This window comes from Danio aesculapii, chromosome 17 (assembly GCF_903798145.1).
Source record: "Danio aesculapii chromosome 17, fDanAes4.1, whole genome shotgun sequence".
In the NCBI taxonomy this organism is placed as follows: domain Eukaryota; kingdom Metazoa; phylum Chordata; class Actinopteri; order Cypriniformes; family Danionidae; genus Danio; species Danio aesculapii.
Genome location: NC_079451.1, coordinates 30,496,784 through 30,515,099, shown reverse-complemented (window position 1 = coordinate 30,515,099; position 18,316 = coordinate 30,496,784). Strand labels below are relative to the sequence as shown.

The following is an 18,316-nucleotide window of genomic DNA, read 5'->3' as shown; positions in this document are numbered from 1 at the left end:
TGAAATATCTCATTATTATGAAACAGGAACACTTAACTATTTAGCAAAGAGTGCATTCTGATGTATTTATGTGTGTGTTAAAGAGATAGGTAAAAAAAATGAAAATTTACTCACTATTAACTCCCCTTCAACTGGTTCCAAACCTTGAAAGGTGTAACTTCCATAGTAAAAAAAAAAACAAAAGGCCTACTTTCGAAGCCAACATTAACGTGTCTCTATCTTACTTCAATACATCTTCTTTTTTACTGCAGAAAGAAAGAGAAATGGAACAAGTAAAGGATGAGTAAACCATGACAGAACTTTAAGTTTTGGGTCAGCTGTCCCTTTAATGGGCTCTCTCTGGCGCGCGCAGTGATGAGGTCATAACATCGTCGCATAAAAGTATCTTAGCAACCTCGTTCGGAGCGTCTGTCCTGTCATGGCGCTGCAGATGCATCTTCTTTTAATAAACCTGAACGCAGCAGGGACATTTCTACAAATCTCACATTCAAATTGCGGTTTATGATCGATCCTTATCGAATACAACATGCCTCCAAAAAGAAGAGGACCCCTTCAGATTGTCCAAAGAGAAACGGATGACATCAAGCGAAAGGTACAACTGAATCAAATGTCTTTTTTTTGTTCATGCACGATAAATACGACACAAAATGTGTGTCTGTGCTTTAGGTGGATGCTTTGGTGCAGCAAGCCGCTAAAACAGATGTGTCAGAAAACACAGAGACCTTGCAGAGGTACAGATGACTTGTATCTGTTGTGTTTTTCTAAATCACTTGTTTAAGTACATTGGTTTTTATTTATATACAGGAACGTTTATAATGGTGTTTTGCGTTTCAGGTGCAAAGAGTTACTGCGCCTAGTGGACGACATTATGAAGAGGCTGAAGAAGTTATCTAAAGTAATGTAAAACCAATACATTTTAGTGGTTTATAGTGTGTTTTGAGAAGTATTCCATTAGGATTTAGTGGTTTAATTCCATCAAAGAAGGCAATTTGTCACTAGTAAAGACTGACAGGACCAATACATTTCCTATTATAACAAATAAAATCATTGGAAAATACAAATTCTGTGAGTTGACTTTGGGTTTTGTGAGCAGCAACACTCACTACACTACAGAGTATAATTTAATTTAAAAAGAGAGAGTGAGAGAGAGAGATGGATTTATCATTAATGTGGATGTGTTTTGGACAAAATGTTCATTTGTTTTTATCTCATAAGCTACTGTTATATTCTGCATTCAAAGCATTTATGTACAGGCCTGTAGCCAGGGGGTGTTCAAATGGTTCGAAAAACCCACCCTCCAATGACAAAGGTCCAAAATTTGTCCTATACATGAGCTCATTTGTCATATTTTGACTGCTATGCCATCATAAATTGTGAAACAACTAACAAAGCTTTAAGACCAAGTGAAATCTGACATAAGTGAAGTCATCTTTCACTACTGACTGAATGTGTTGTTAAATAGAACATTTTACAAGTAACTTTTATTCTTAATCTTGGACCAATAGAAAGGTGTTAAACATCAAAAGTTACTTTTGAAGCATATGAAAGTTAATTTTAATACTAATTACGCTATTGTTGTTATCCATGATTTTTTAAATATACCTTTTTCAATTGAGGCTTGAAAAATTGTGAAGCTCTACATTATTATGTTTTATTTTTTATTATTCAAATGGCCAAATTTTGACTGAGGAAAGTTGAACATGCTGGTCAGTTTGCTATTTGCCCATCAAATTCAATTCAGTTCAGTTCATGTTTATTTATATTTTATTTATTTATTTATAGCGCTTTTCACAATGTAGATTGTGTCAAAGCAGCTTCACATAGTTCTAGTAAAGTCCAAATTTCAGAGTTAAAGTTCAATTTAGTTTAGTTCAGTGTGGTTTAAATTTCACTGCTGAAAGTTCAAACACTGTAGAGTGAATCCACCAAAGCGCAATTCCACAAGTCTCGATCCAAGCAAGCCAGTGGTGACAGTTGCGGGGGAAAAAAACTTCACCAATTGATGAAGTGAAGGGGAAAAAACCTTGAGAGAGACTAGGGTCTGTTGGGCACGACCATTATTCCTCTGGCCAAACTTCCTGTGTGGAGCTGCAGTCTAGGCACCAGAGGCTGACAACAGGCTACAGTTTTTAATTTTTCATTTTAATGGCCACCGACAAGCTAATCCAGCTAAAAATTGTGCTTAAAATGTCACTAAAATGCAGTATTTAAACATCATAGCTAAATAGAAAATAAGCAGAATAAAAGCTGCAAAAAGGTTCATTTTTTGAGAAAAAATAACCACCGCCTTCACCAGACTGGCTACAGGCCTGATGTAAAAAAAAAAAAGGTCAATATAAAATATTCTGTTTTCAGAGATTAAATATTAAGGGAAAGAATCATTTATGTACAGTTGAAGTCAGAATTATTAGCCCCCCTTTTATTTTTTTTTATATTTCCCAAATGATGTTTAACAGAGCAAGGAAATTTTCACAGTATGTCTGATAATTTTTCTTCTGAAGAAAGTCTTATTTGCTTTATTTCAGTTAGAATTAAAGCAGTTTTTAATTAAAAAAAAAAAAATTTAAGGTTAAAATTATTAGCCCCTTTAAGCTATAAATTTTTTTCGACTGTCTACAGAACAAACCATCGACCATAACTTGTCTAATTACCCTAACCTGCCTGGATAACCTAGTTAAGCCTTTAAATTTCACTTTAAGCTGTATAGAAGTGTTTTGAAAAATATCTAGTCAAATATTATTTACTGTCATCATGGCAAAGATAGAGGCTAATTATTCAGGGGGGCTAATAATTCTGATTTTGGCTGTATAAATATTTTCACAAACACAACGCTTCTGCAAAGTAAACCAGTTGGTTAAATGAAAAAGTGCAAACTAGACAAGCATAAAAAACAGAACTTTAATGCCACTTGTTACACATTGAACGAGGCAAGAGGTGTTGATGTGAAATCACACTATTTTATTATCAACTATTATATAAAAACCTGGATTACATGTATACAGGCAGATGAACCAGCCCCAGTTGGAAACTATGACCAGTGTAAGAGGGAAGAGGAGAAGCGTTTATTGACTTTACATGATCATCTACAGTCTCTAGCTCTTCAGCTGCTGCCTCATGATGAGTATGACACTCTTCATTTATTCTAACACACATTCACTCTCAAAATACATGAACTTAAAGAGGTTTTTCATGAGTTTGTTTCCTGGACATGTAGGACGGCTGGACCTAGTTCATCACAGACAGAACAGGAGAGCGACGAGGAGGATAGTGATGAAGAAGATGAGAGCTCTGAAGAGGAAGATGCTAAAGGAGATGTACACGATGAAGATGATGATGCTGACAGTTCTGATGAAGATACAGATATGGGTCATGCAGCAGAACAGGGATCTGCCTCCTATATTGCTCTCAGTTCATTTACAGCGGAGGAGGAAGGAGATCTCAGCATTCAGGTAACTATCTTGACATCTTACTTTAATACTTAAACGTTTCAATTCAAGATGTAAAATGTGTCTTTTTTGTGTCATTTCAGAAAGGAGAGGTTTTAAAAGTTCTGTCAAAGAATAAAGATGGATGGTGGCTGGCACAAAACTCAAATGGCCAGAAAGGCCTGGTGCCTAAAACTTTCCTAAAGGTGTGTATAATATCAGTGAGCGAGTTTAATTCTACTGCTATTACTTGATAACATGTAAAGCAAAGTTGTCACATCCAGTTCCTGGAGGGCCGCAGCTCTGCACAGTTTAGCTTTAACCCTAATTTAACACACCCAATCAATCTAATTGAGTCTTTCAGGCTTGTTTGAAACCTACAGCAGTGTTTCTCAACCACGTTCCTGGAGGACCACCAACACTGCATGTTTTGGATGTCTCCTTTGTCTGTCACACCCGTTACAGGTCTTTCAGTCTCTGCTAATGAGCTGATGATCAGAATCAAGTGTTTTGTTAAGGAGAGATAGAAAATGTGCAGAGCTGGTGGTTCTTCGGCAACGTGGTTGAGAAACACTGACCTACAAGTAAGTGTGTTGAAGCAGGGTTGAAACAAAACTTTGCAGAGCTACGGCTCTCCAGGAACTGGATTTGACACCTGTGATGTAATTTCATGTAAACATATTAAACAGTGTTTTTTTTAATGGCAAGAAATGTATAAAAAGGTTTAAAGGAATAGTTAATTATCTGTTTATCAAATCATACTGTCACTCAATTCATGTGGATGGATTAGCAGTGGTGTAAAGTAACAAATTACAAATACCTAAACTACTGTAATTGAGTAGTTTTTTCTCAGGAATAGTAATTTACTAAATAGTTTTTAAAATGTCTACTTTTGCTTTCCCTGTGAGTGCAGTATCTGTACTTTTACTCCTCAAACCGTTTGGAAGCATTAAAAGTATCCAAGAAGATGTCCAAAATCTTTACACGCAATTAGCCAGAGACGGTTTAGATGCATATCACTGATGAGAAGATAACAGATGTTTACTGTATGATGTCTAAAATGGCCTTAAACACCCAGCAGTCACAGGATGTCAACATGATTTCAGATTGACGTTATACCCCAACATCATGGGCATGTTGCATCCATTTTGCCGACATCAATGTCCAACCTAAAATAAACCAAATATCAACACCTAATGATGTTACAGCTTGACATTGTGTTGTCGTTACCACTATGATGTCTATATGATGTTGGATTTTGGTCACCATACCTGACGAATAAATGTCAGTATTTGAAGTCAATATGACGTTGGTTTAAGCTGTTGGCTCAACGTTGGATTTTGGTCACTTTTCAACACAACCTGAATTCAACCAAATATCAACATCATTTGACGTCATTATTGGACATCACAATAATGTTGTTCTAAGATGCTGGCTAGACATTGAATTTTGACACCTGACATCACAACCTAAATCAAACCTAATATTAATGTCTTATGAAGTTGTGTGCATTCTAGGCAATAACTAAATGCACTACAGAATGTTACGGTTTACACACATCCACAAATTACATGTAAATGCATAAGTTTTTAACAGTGTAATACTCACTACTATTGAGTACTTTTAAAAGGGCTACTTTTTACTCATACTTTGAGTAATATTTACAACCGATACTTTTCACTCTACTTGCACTACATTTTTAGGCAAGTAATGGTACTTTTACTTGAGTATGATTTTTCAGTACTCTTTCCACCACTGTGGATTAGTTACCTTTTTGGTGACCCAGACTTTCATTGGAAGGAAAGAAACTTCTCAGTCTTTATTAAAAATGTCTTAAATTCTGTTATTTGTTTTAAAGACAGAGTTTTAATTTTAAACTAAAAACTGGAAATTCTGTCATGATTCACTCATCCTCACATGTTCCAAACCTGTTTATTGAACACAAAACATGATTGTATGCAGGAAATTAAAAATAGTTTGGTCCTAATATGGGTGTCAATGGCTGCTTTTTCTAACATTCTTCAGAATGTGTTGATTTGTGTTCAAAACAAAGTATATTGTATTCTCTAAAGCAGTGTTTTTCAACCACATCCCTGGAGGTCCACCAACACGGCATGTTTTGGATGTCTCCTTTGTCTGTTACACCCATTGCAGGTCTTTCAGTCTCTGCAAATGAGCTGATGATCGGAATCAAGTGTGTTTGGTTAGGGAGACATAAAAAAAGTGCAGAGCTGGTGGTCCTCCAGAAACGTGGTTGAGAAACACTGCTCTAAAGCATAGCTATTCTGTACAATGCTGTAAAATGTATTTCCACATAAAGGCAGTAAACTAAATGAAACAAAAGAAACGCAAATCTGTAAACGACTTTCATAATTACAAACAAGAAAAATATTACATTTTAGCATCTTTTTTTGTCAGTTTATTGAGTCTGCAATTTATTGTACAATTTGCTACTAACTACTATTCATGTAAACAATCTTTTATTATAAGTTTGATTAATATTTTCATGTTATACATTTAGATTAGAGTATATTTATATTAAAAATGTACATTGCCTGGATCATCAGTTAGAGCAGATCATGTATTGTAATAAAAATCCAAGTTAAGCTTTATATAAATGGGGGAAAGACTAAGCTACATTGTCTGAGAAAGCTCACATGCACTGCAAGTTAAGAACACATATAGACGTTAACAAATTGAAAAACCATCTACTTCAACCTGACAACAAATTTGAGCTAAACGATTCATTTATTTTTAATATTTGGCCAAAAATATACAAACAACAAGAAAGACCAGAACATTAAAGTGAATAAAAAAACACTCACATCTCTGTCGACACTGGTGACTCTAAACGGGCAACAGTCGGTTTCATCATTTTCTGGTGTCCCCTAAAACATTTACATTGTGGTCTGCATTATTTGCATCAGTTAGACATTGCAGATGTAACCAATTACAATCTTAAATGTATTTTAACCTTGTGTTTTTAGATGTCCTCCTCTCTACAGGACAGTGAGAGAGAGAATGAAGATGAAGAGGACAGTGAGGAAGAACAGGAATCCAGGTGATATTTCCTCACACTCCACTAGACGGCAGCATTGCCTTCATTTTCTGCTGTTTCTTAAAGCAGTGAATATAACTCACACAGTGCAATACAGTTTATATTATTAAAAATGATTAAATAGAGCTGCTTTTTTTCTAGCAAAACATCCAATTGGAACACAGTAAGGAAAGCTGTAACTGAGGTACGTTCTATTCAGAAAAGAGCACCCCTAGTAATCTACATGCTATTTGTTACACCCCCTGACATCTCTTCTGACACCCTGATTAATTATTGTGTTGCGTCTGCAGATTGATGCTACAGATGTGCTGTCGGCGATGGGTGCCATTCCTCCAGGCTTCAGACCCTCAACATTATCCAGACTCCTGGAGGAAGGTCATAACCTGCCCCTGTATTTAGCAAAACCCATACTGTAGATGACAGGTTATTTTCATTACCCAGAATGCATTTTATAATACATTATGCTGTAACATTTAGTAAGAATTCTAGTTTTATAATGGTAGATTATATTGCATTATATTTCTACCTTTTGCAGGGACATCTTACAGAGCAAGTCACTTTATTCAGCCCAAGCTTAGCCAATCACAGCTGTCATTTAAAGATCTCCACATGGACCCAGACACAGGCAAGGTATTTAACTGCAAAACACACACTTGCTGCAATGTTTTATATATAATAAAATAGTTATTGTCTTATAATTAATGTGTTTTAAAATTATTCCTGAATTCTTAGCTACTATATTTTTAGCCTTTAATGTCATGAAATCATTTTAATATGCTGATTTCAAGAGTTCAAACTTAGCTGATGATTGATAATAAAGCATGCTTGACATGCTGTCCCGGGAGAAAAGCAATAAGCTCAGAATATCCTCGAGCCCGGGGCTCGCTCCCATTTGAAGGGCGAGAGGGGAGTTTGAGCTCAGGTAGATCTCAAGAACTCCCCTGCTTGTGAATGTGTTAGGAATAGCTAAGAGTTTGTTTTATGATGTCACTTTGGATTAGTCAATATACACAGGGAAAACCCACGCGAGCACGGGGAAGAGCATGCAAACTCTGCACTGAAATGCCAACTGGCCCAGTAAAGGCTCGAACCAGTGGCGTTCTTGCTGCGAGGCAACAGTGCTAACCACTGGGCAGCCGTGCCGCCCTATCAGGAGAAAGGGGAGGAGTAGGGGTGGACGGGGGGATTCTTCAAGACGAAGATGACTGAAGTGGAAAACTGACTGTTTATAGTGAGTTAGTATTCATTTGATTGGCGCAATATGTGAAGCTGATGCAGGACCAACCATGATCATTCATAAGCACGTGATCCTCTCGAAATTAGTTTATAAACTTAGTGCTCAATTGTGGTGCTGTTTTTATCAATGCTGAAAACTTTAGTTTAGTTTAGTCAACTTAAATCCTTAGTCTAAAAAGTTGCTAGTCTGGTCAAGTAGTTAGTCATGCCAAGTCAAGCTTTTTTGGTCCTTTTTTTGTTTGCTAGATTCCTTTTCTATAAGGTCTTTTGTTTTTCAAGCCTGACTGGCTGTTGATTGTGCTTGGTTTTGCCCAAGTTTTGACCTACTAATCCTTTTTTAATTTTTGCTAAACCTCCATGGCTGTTCTGAATATGGGTTCTGTCTGTAAAAACCTGAAAATAAGGCTGCATTTATTTGAATCAAAATATAACAGCAATGTTATAAAAATGTTAGAACAATTTAAAAAAAGAACTATTTTTAAATATATTTTAAAATGCATGTTATTTCTTTGTTGTCAAATATGAAATTCTTGCATCATTACTCCTGTCTTCAGTGTCTTATTCAGAAAGGATTTTAATATGCTTATTTGCCTTTAACATTCTTAAAGGTAAACATTAGGATTCTTTTATAAATAAAAGGTTCAATTTATTTGAAGCATTTACCTGAAATAGAAAGCTGTTGTAATATTTTAAATGTCTTTACTGTCGATTTTGATCACTTTAATGCATCATGTATTGAATATTTTGTCATTTCTTTTAGCAAAAAAACAAATCATATTGAACTCTGTAAACTTTGGAACGATACTGTATAATGTTACAGAAGCTTTCTATTACAGATCAAGGCTGTTTTTTAGAACTGTTTTGTTCTTTACAAAATCCTTGAATAATGTACAGAACATGGTACATTGTTTTCAACCTTGATAAAAAATAATAATGTTTTTGTACAGCAGCAAATCATATTACTTTCATTTAAATGATTTTTGAAGGATCATGTGAGAATCCTGATGCAGCAATGATGCTGATGATTGCAAAAGCAGTAATACAATCTGCTGTTCAATTTTAAAAACATATTCATTCAGCAAACAAATAAATGCAGGCTTGGTATGCAAAAGAAACAAAGAAACAAAAAAACATTTACAAAAGTTATACTATTCTAAAACATTTGAACCATAGTATATATCTACACACATTTATAAGGAATCTGTTTTTGTCCAGGTTCATGGCCGGCCATCTAGAGTCAGTTTAACCCTGACCCTGTGGAGCTGTAGAATGATCCCATCGCCTGGGGTCGGGTTACAGGTGCTTAGCAGACATGTTCGGCTCTGTGCATTTAACGGAACTCAGGTAACACACACGCACACACACACACACACACACACACACACACACACACGCACACACGCACACACACACACACACACACACACACACACACACACACACACACACACACACACACATAGACGTAATCTTTTATTTATTTTATTTTTTTTAACTGTATATTCTATCCCCTGACGCTAACCATAAAAAACCTCTGGTAGTTTTTGATTTTCAAGGAATGGTTTAATGTTTTTAGGACATGTAAATGAATCATTATACACGTTTTTATCTTTAAAAACGATGTATTTAAGAACACACACATACTGGTGTGCACATCCAACTGGAATAATTGTATCTTTAAAATGTTAACAGAGAGGTATTAAAAGAAAGGGTTGTGCAAGGATTCTGACATGATGTGTTGCTCATGTGGAACACTAATCAGGGTGGAACCATTTAAAACCAAAAACAAACAAAGCATCGTTGGATTACCAGCTAGTGTGCTTGAATTAAAACAGGTGCAATCCAAAAGCATGAGTGTCAAGCTCTTGACAGCATATTTCAGTCATGAGTGTTAATTTAGTTCCATATCTTTACAATGTTTGTCTTTCACAACCCTGAATTTTTTGTACTTATTTAAAAGAGTACCAGGAAGTATTTTAGCGCATGTTTGTTGATAATAAGTGTAGTATTATATTATAACGTCTATCATAGTTTTTACTTTAATCCTTGTAAACACTACAGAACAATTCTAACACGCATTCAAAACCCATTTGTCTTCTAAATGTTTATTTTAAACGAATGCTGTGTGACTCCTAGGCGGTGTGTATGGTGCCATTGTTAATCCAACTCGCTTTGTTCCACCCGTTGAATTTACTTTAACATTTTCTCTGTTAGGTTTTGAGTAACATCCACACAATCAGAGCCACTTACAATTCCAAGAACCCAAAGACCTGGAGCTTTTCTCCACGGGTAAGACTGACATAAACACTTGCACAGAACACACTACTTTTCAGTCGCTCTCTCCTTTTTGATACTCACTGTGAACTTTGGTAGATTGTTCTGGCCATACATGGGTAAGATTTAGTCGCTGCCATGTGATTGGCTGGTTAGATATTTGCATTAACAATCAGTTAAGCATGTGTACCTATTAAAGTGGCCAGAAAGAACATATAAATGCTGTAGATTTTCCTGTTTTGCATGTATTTTAGATGACTGGGATGCTGCCCTGTCTACTGGATGGAGATTGTTTCGTTCGTTGCGACTCTGAATCTCCCGATCTTGGAATTCTGTTTGAATTGGGTGTAACCTACATAAGAAATGTAAGCAGTAATTCTTTTAACGTTTGATCGTCATATGGCAATACCACCCAGATCTAATCGCTGATAAGAACACAGCCTTGAAATAATGTTAGAAAAACATTGCCCTATTCATAAACATACACAATGACCTCTAATAAAGGTGAGAATTGACCACGAAATGAAAATCATTAAGTCATTATCTAAATGTTTTCGCCAAACAAAGATATTCAAAATATATTCTGAGGAAGCTCAGACTTCTACATATAACATACTCACAAAAACCTTCTGACAAGGTCAAAATATTTACAATACGATACGTGTAGTTAATGTATTTACTAACAGTAAACAATGAATAATGCTTGTAAATCATAGTTCAACAATTACTGATGCATTATTAAAATCCAAATTTGTGCTTGTTAACATTAGTTTATGCGGTGTGAGTTAACATGAACAACTGTTTCATCAATAAACACTGTAATAAATGTATTGTTTGTTTTTTGTTAGTTAAATACAATTAAAATACAATTGTTGTATGTTGGTAACTATAGTAACTAACATTAACTACATGTACCGTATTGTAAAGTGCTACCAAAATACTTTTTGTAAATACATTTCATAGAAATAATGCAGCTTTAGAACAACATGAAAGTTATTAACCAACAAAATGTAGATTTTGGGGTAAATTACAACTTGTTACACCTAAAAAGTTTTTTCAAGTAAATGTTTTACTGAAAACTGAGGTAATTCGTTTGAATTCACTTTTACATTATTATTATTAGTAGTATTTCTTTAATAACAATAGACTGTTAAAGTGATCTTTTTCCTACAAATCTTTCACTTGTTTCATGTAATATGAGATTTTGGCAAAAAAGTTGTGTTGTGCAGGAGTGGTTGGGTTGTTTTGCTCAGTATTTTTGTGGTGTTTTTCAGTCTACTGGAGAGAGAGGTGACCTCAGCTGTGGCTGGACTTTCCTTAAACTGTTTGATGAAAGCGGAGCCCCCATTGCTCTACGGTACACATTTCTTATTTGTTACAATATGATGAATGCAGATTAATTCTATATTACACACTTGCTCACGAACTGTATGTGTGTGCAGGACACAAGAGCTCACTATTCATGGTGGCACGCCATTCGAAAAAGACTCCGATATGGATACCATGTCTACAAAAAAAGGTTATCTTCTGAAAATACAAAAATAAACTCTCAGACATGCAAACTAACAGCACACATCTGTTCTGTTGTCTCCTTAGGGTATCAGACTGGTGTGTTTCACCAGATGTTGCTCTCCAGGAAGATGCCAAAACTTGTTGTGAAGCTCAAATCACTAAACTCAAGCAGCAGATCGCGTCTGAAGTATGAGAGTATACTGTACATTATATAGCATTTTACAGTACACAGCCTTATTAAAGGTGCATTTATTTTAAAATGCTGTCAAATAGAGAAATATTTTTACCATTTCCTTACATTATGACTTTCTTTTTGATATTTTTTAGTTAATTTTGGTGACACTTTATTTTGATGGTCGATTTAAGTATTAGTTGACTGTCTGCTTAATATCTGGTGATACTGTTCCTTCAACAGACATTTAACTGACTATAAGAAACTTTGCAAGTACATGTCAACTTGCACTAACCCTAACCCCAACCTAACAGTCTACTTATAATATAATGAGAATTAGTTGGCATGTAGATACAATGTAGCTTAAGTTCAACAAACGGACCATCAAAATAAAGTGTGACCTTAATTTTTTCAGTAGCTATTACTGTAATATTAGGGGGAATTTTAATTCATTAGATGGCTTTAATAGCTTTATTTGTAAAGGATTAATTAGTTTATAATTCATTTATTCATTTTCTTTTCGGCTTAGTCCCTTTAGTAATCCAGGGTCGTCACAGCAGAATGAACCGCCAACTTATCCAACACATTTTTATGCAGCGGATAAAAATTCCAGCCTTCCAGCCGCAACCCATCTCTGGGAAACATCCATACACACTCACTCACATTCATACACTACGGACAATTTAGCCTTCCCAATTCACCTGTACTGCATGTCTTTGGACTGTGGGGGAAACCGGAGCACCCGGATTAAAACCCACACAAACGCAGGGAGAACATGCAAACCAACTGACCCAGCCGAGGCTTGAACCAGCGACCTTCTTGCTGTGAGGCGACAGCACTACCTACTGCGCCACTGCGTCGCCCCTTAGTTTATAATGATTGGGGTGATTTTATTGGCGAGTCCATGCATAAAATAACACAAATTACAAGCATAGGTAAATATAATAGTACACTAATAGAAATAAATTAAACATTGCTTTTTATTTGTTTTTTAAAAGATGATTAAATTTGTTAACTTGTTCAAACTTGTGTCCATTTGTAAAGCTCCTCTTCTTTGATTCTGGTTCAGTGTTAAAAGCATGTACTTAGTTTTAGTGTCATTTGTCTTCATTAATTTCTTTTCGGTTTAGTTCCTTTATTAATCCAGGGTCGCCACAGCGGAATGAACCGCCAACTTATCCAGCACATGTTTTACGCAGCGGAAGCCCTTCCAGCTGCAACCCATCTCTGGGAAACATCCATACACACTCATTCACACACATGCACTACGGACAATTTAGCCTTCCCAATTCACCTGGGCCGCATGTCTTTGGACTGTGGGGGAAACCGGAGCACCCGGAGGAAACCCACGCGAACGCAGGGAGAGCATGCAAACTCCACACAGAAACGCCAACTGACCCAGCCGAGGCTCGAAGTAGCAACCTTCTTGCTGTGAGGCGACAGCACTACCTACTGCACCACTGCGTCGCCGTCATTTGTCTTTAGACCAATTTTTTTCTGCTTTTCTCATCAAAATGTAAATTATTTTAATGTTAGGATCTTTAAATCTTCCAGATCTTTAAATCAAACCAAAACACAGTCTTGACTGCATTAATCTTTGGATTATTTTTTGTTTAAGCTACAAACATTATCATTTCTCTCAGCCGAGTGCTTTTAATACACTTGGAATGTTTACACAGTAAAAGGACTTAAAAACCTGCAGATGATAATCTTTTAACTCTGTTATGATTACACTTAATGAATCTGCAAATTAATCCACAATTAGTCCCTAATGACTTGCAGATCTGCAAATATTACAGACTCCAAACTTTTAGTGGTTTTGATTTTCATCTGCTTTCTGATATATATGTTTGAAAATGCATATATGTTATTGTAACTCACTGTTTCTCTTTTTATATTTCTTAAGTCTGCTGCCAGACACTATTGTGGGAAGTCTGTCCACATTACACCTCTTGGCGACATACAGGCAAATACTCGCTGATGCTCTTTTACTGGACAGAGTCACCATGTGTAATGCAGGTAACGCACAAACACACACTTTTTCTTCTAGTGTTTAATGTGTGTCAAATATGTGCATCTATCTGAGGCTCATGCCACATTGCAACTCAATATACACTTTCTTTGTAACAAAAGGTCTGTCATGTAAGCTAATGTAAACATAAGACATGAATGAGCAATGCAAATGAAAATGCCAAAGTAAATAAGTTGCTTGCTTTTGTGTTCTCCATTCTAGATCTGATCTGCAGCGCAGTTCTAGCCTCCTTCCCTGTTGTTCTAGATCAGCCAGATCTGATGGATGCGTTTAGGGTGAGACTGGTCACATAAATACATGTTTACGTGGTGTTTACTAAGTGTGAATACACCTAACACTTATATTTCTATATATACAGTTAAAGTCAGAATTATTAGCCCTCCTGGATTATAAGCTTCCCTGTATATTTTCCCCAATTTCAGAAAGAATTTTTTTTAACACATTCCTAAAAATAATAGTTTTAAAAACTAATTTCTAATACCTGATTTATTTTATCTTTGCCATTATGACAGTACATACTATTTTACTAGATATCTTTCAAGATACTAGTATTTACTTTAAAGTACAGTTTAAAACAAGGTAAGTTAGGTTAACTAGGCAAGTAAGGGTAATTAGGCAAGTTATTGTATAACAGTGGTTTGTTTGTTTTTTTAATTAAAAGCAGCTTTTATTGACGCCATTAGGGTAGGGTTATCAGTCTTTTGAGGCATCATTTGTGATATTTTTTTTTTTTTAAGAAGAAAAAGAATTCACAGGTGTATTGTGAGGGGACGCTGACAATGGAGGTGTAGATCCAAATGCAGGTTTAATAATTGTGACTTTAACTGTATTATTAACATCTCTAAAAGTATTTTTACAACAACCCTTCCCTTAAAAAAACTTTAAACTTGTTTACTTTGAAAGGGATTTATATATCTTAATAATTGTATTCATGTTATATTGTTATATTTCCTGTCAGCATTTTTTTTTCTTCTCTTTCATTTCTTTTTTTTATTTTATGTTTCCAGTCACCGACAGAATTTTTGATGATTTTCACCTAAGAAATAACACCCCTCAGGATGTTTTCTACTATGAACAAATGACCATATTCAAAACATTCAGACCATATATCAAAATAAAGAACTTATTATCAACTTTTCCAGCATATGTTTTACACAGTGGATGCCCAACCCAACACTGGGAAACACCCATACACTCTTGCATTTACAGACATACACTACGGCCAATTTAGCTTATTCAATGAACCTATAGTGCATGTGTTTGGACTGTGGGGGAAACCGGAGCACCCAAGGAAACCCACACGAACACGGGGAGAACATGCAAACTCCACACAGAAATGCCAGCTGACCCAGCTGGGGCTGGAACCAGCGACCTTCTTGCTGTGAGGCAACAGTGCTACCCACTGCGCCACCGTGACACCCACAACTTGTGAGCTGTAAGGTCTTATATTGACCATAGTCCAACCAGTATAATCAAACATAGCTGGACTCAAACCATTTCAAGGATGATCAGAAGAAATGGACAGCACCCGAGTTAAATATATGTCACAGCAAAGGCTCTGAATACTTAGGACCATGTGATATTTCAGTTTTTCCTTTTTGAATAAATCTACAAAAATGTCAACCATTTGTGTTTTTCTGTCAATAATGGGTGCTGTGTGTACATTATTGTAGGAAAAAATAAACTTAAATGATTTGAGCAAATAGCTGCAATATAACAAAGAGTTGGGCGATGCAGTGGTGCAGTAGGTTGTGCTGTCGCCTTACAGAAAGAAGGTTGCTGGTTCGAGCCTCGGCTGGGTCAGTTGGCGTTTCTGTGTGGAGTTTGCATGTTCTCCCTGCGTTCGCGTGGGTTTCTTCCGGGTGCTCCGGTTTTCCCCCACAGTCCAAAGACATGTGGTATAGGAGAATTGGGAAGGCTAAATTGTCCGTAGGGTATGAATGTAAGTGAGTATGTATGGATGTTTCCCAGAGATGGGTTGCTGCTGTAAGGGCATCTGCTGCGTAAAACATGTGCTGGATAAGTTGGCGGTTCATTCCGCTGTGGCGACCCCGGATTAATAAAGGGACTAAGCCGAAAATAAAAGAAATGAATGAATAAATAACAAAGAGTTAAAACTTTAAGGGGGTCTGAATACTTTCCATACCCACTGTACATGCATACACTATACAGGTATGTGTGTACATTTGCTTGTGTGTGTCCATGTGTGTATGTGTATTAGTCAAAAGGCGCAGATGTTCAAGAACTAATCTTAAACCTGATTTTACAGAAATCCTGGAGCGAATCAGAGAGTAATCTGAGAAGATCTGATAAGGTACAGAAACTTTTTTTCAAATGCCAGATAAGGGTTTAAGTGTTTACCTGTGCTAATGAAGTCCAACATGTGTTTCCTCTATCTATTTCAGAGGGATATAAACGTACTAAAGCAGATGTTTGTGAGTGTCTACATGGGCAGCGTGTTTCCATTGCTGTTTTCTGCAGAAATGCCCACTCCCTGCTGGGCGGATGAGGAAACTGAGTCTCAGCGCGCCCGTATCATCTACAACCCTTCCCAAAAAACCTCAATAGAAACTCTGCTGTCCTCCCAAAACTCACATCAAGCCTTTGACATCACACAGGTCACCTATGACCTCATCAGCAGTGCCCGCCACTGAATCCAGAGACTGATCACAAGCTCCTCCAAAAGATAAGTGTCCAACATCAAAGGAAACTGCATTTAAATGTTAATAATAAATCTCTCACACCCTACCAAAATACCCTATTCATCATAATGCTTATAAGGGGAAATCATGCCACATTTACAGCATCCGTGTTTCCTTCTACTATGGATCTGTAAAGCCTTCGTCCTTAAATAATGGTCTATTTTTAAGTACCACACCTCCCGAGTACAACTCCTCCCTCTCTCTTTCTCTCCTTTTTTTCTCACACATAAGCATAACTAAATGATTTAAACACACACCCCTCCGTCTTTTAACACAAGCCTACTATTTAACCATATTCCACTCCTTTAAAACATCTTGCACATTAGGAAACCTGTTCTGGTTTTCTGTGTGTCTGACACACCGCCTCACCCCACCATCCTGCAGGTGTGGTTTTGGATGCTAACAGAGATGAATACATGAATCAGCATTAATTGCCTTGTAGAAAAACAATCTTCATTAGTATCGCTGATGGAAAGAGGTGTGACACATGTCAGTTTAATGTTTAAACTAATTACATTTTATATATGTACGTTTTCTGTTTGCGTACTAGGGCTGCACGATATTGGAAAAAACTTACGTCGCAATATTTTCATTTAGTGCGATATATTTCAATATACAGTTTTTTAAATATTTCCCAAATGATGTTTAACAGAGCAAGGAAATTTTCACAGTATGTCTGATAATATTTTTTCTTCTGGAGAAAGTCTTATTTGTTTTACTTTGGCTAGAATAAAAGCAGTTTTTAATTTTTTATGAACCATTTTAAGGTCAAAATTATTAGCCCCTTTAAGCTATATATGTTTTCGATAGTCTACAGAACAAACCATTGTTATACAATAACTTGCCTAATTACCCTAACCTGCCTAGTTAACCTAATTAACCTAGTTAAGCCTTTAAATGTCACTTTAAGCTGTATAGAAGTGTCTTGAAAAATATCTAGTAATATATTATTTACTGTCATCATTCATTTTCTTTTCGGCTTAGTCCCTTTATTAATCTGGGGTCGCCACAGCGGAATGACCGCCAACTCATCCAGCACATGTTTTACGCAGCGGATGCCCTTTCAGCCGCAACCCATCTCTGGGAAACACTGTCATCATGGCAAAGATAAAATAAATCAGTTATTAGAAATGAGTTATTAAAACTATTATGTTTAGAAATGTGTTGAAAATAAATGTTCTCTCTGTCAAACAGAAATTGGAGAAAAAATAAACAGGGGGGCTAATAATTTAGGGGGCTAATAATTCTGCCTTCGACTGTATATGACATTTCAGCAGATTACTTGAATAGCTTGTAAAGTATTCATCATTTTAGATCGATTGGGATGATTCTGTAGGGGAGCATATCTGCATAAAATACAATAAAAAATGACAAGCAAAGTTAAATGCAACAGAGAAAAGATGCAAATAAACAAGAATTTCTGATTTTCTGATTTTTCCATGAGTCAAAAAGTATTCAGGAGCAGAAATAAAAAAGTCACTGTATAATTATAATAATAACAATAATAACACTATCAATTTAATTTAGTAAATATTCATATAAATGTACAATTAATCATTAAGCTACAAACATTTAATTTATTGTGCCCAAATGGCTTAAATTTGTTTCAAATTCTTACAGTCAGGTCTTAAAAACACATGCAAATAATACACTTTCAGGTAAAAATAAAAAAATTTAGTTGTTAACTGAAATGTCTTATCAACTATAATCTCAACTACATTGCAGATCCCTGCGATGTGATAATTGGGGTCTCGCACATTGCGATATCGCTATTGTGCTAGCCCTATTGTGTACAACACATTTATGTGCTGTAATCAGCGTAAATCTAAAACTGTGAGGTTGTTTTTTATTGTAAGTCACCATCACAGTCCAGCTACTGTTTTACAGTACAAAACAAAAGTTGTT

The 18,316-nt window shown here is 36.0% G+C and overlaps 1 protein-coding gene across 1 annotated transcript; it reads left to right on the top strand.

Annotated features, from left to right (window-relative positions):
• The first annotated feature begins 427 nt into the window (after positions 1 to 427).
• Positions 428 to 16,985, top strand: nphp1 (nephronophthisis 1). Its single transcript, XM_056477091.1, has 20 exons — positions 428 to 592; positions 667 to 731; positions 835 to 895; positions 3,003 to 3,121; positions 3,215 to 3,449; positions 3,530 to 3,631; positions 6,413 to 6,486; positions 6,625 to 6,667; positions 6,774 to 6,858; positions 7,019 to 7,113; positions 8,935 to 9,063; positions 9,934 to 10,008; positions 10,248 to 10,358; positions 11,268 to 11,350; positions 11,436 to 11,512; positions 11,590 to 11,692; positions 13,584 to 13,696; positions 13,911 to 13,984; positions 15,979 to 16,023; positions 16,115 to 16,985. Exons 1-20 carry the CDS (start codon positions 527 to 529, stop codon positions 16,361 to 16,363), a joined length of 2,004 nt encoding a protein of 667 aa, XP_056333066.1. The 5' UTR covers positions 428 to 526; the 3' UTR covers positions 16,364 to 16,985.
• Positions 16,986 to 18,316: the final 1,331 nt, after the last annotated feature.

Coding starts and splice junctions, on each gene's coding strand:
- nphp1 (XM_056477091.1), top strand. CDS start 527: ATGCCTCCAAAAAGAAGAGGACCCCTTCAGATTGTCCAAAGAGAAACG. Junction 6,487..6,624: donor GAGGAAGAACAGGAATCCAG/GTGATATTTCCT, acceptor CTTTTTTTCTAG/CAAAACATCCAATTGGAACA. Junction 11,693..13,583: donor AGCAGCAGATCGCGTCTGAA/GTATGAGAGTAT, acceptor ATATTTCTTAAG/TCTGCTGCCAGACACTATTG.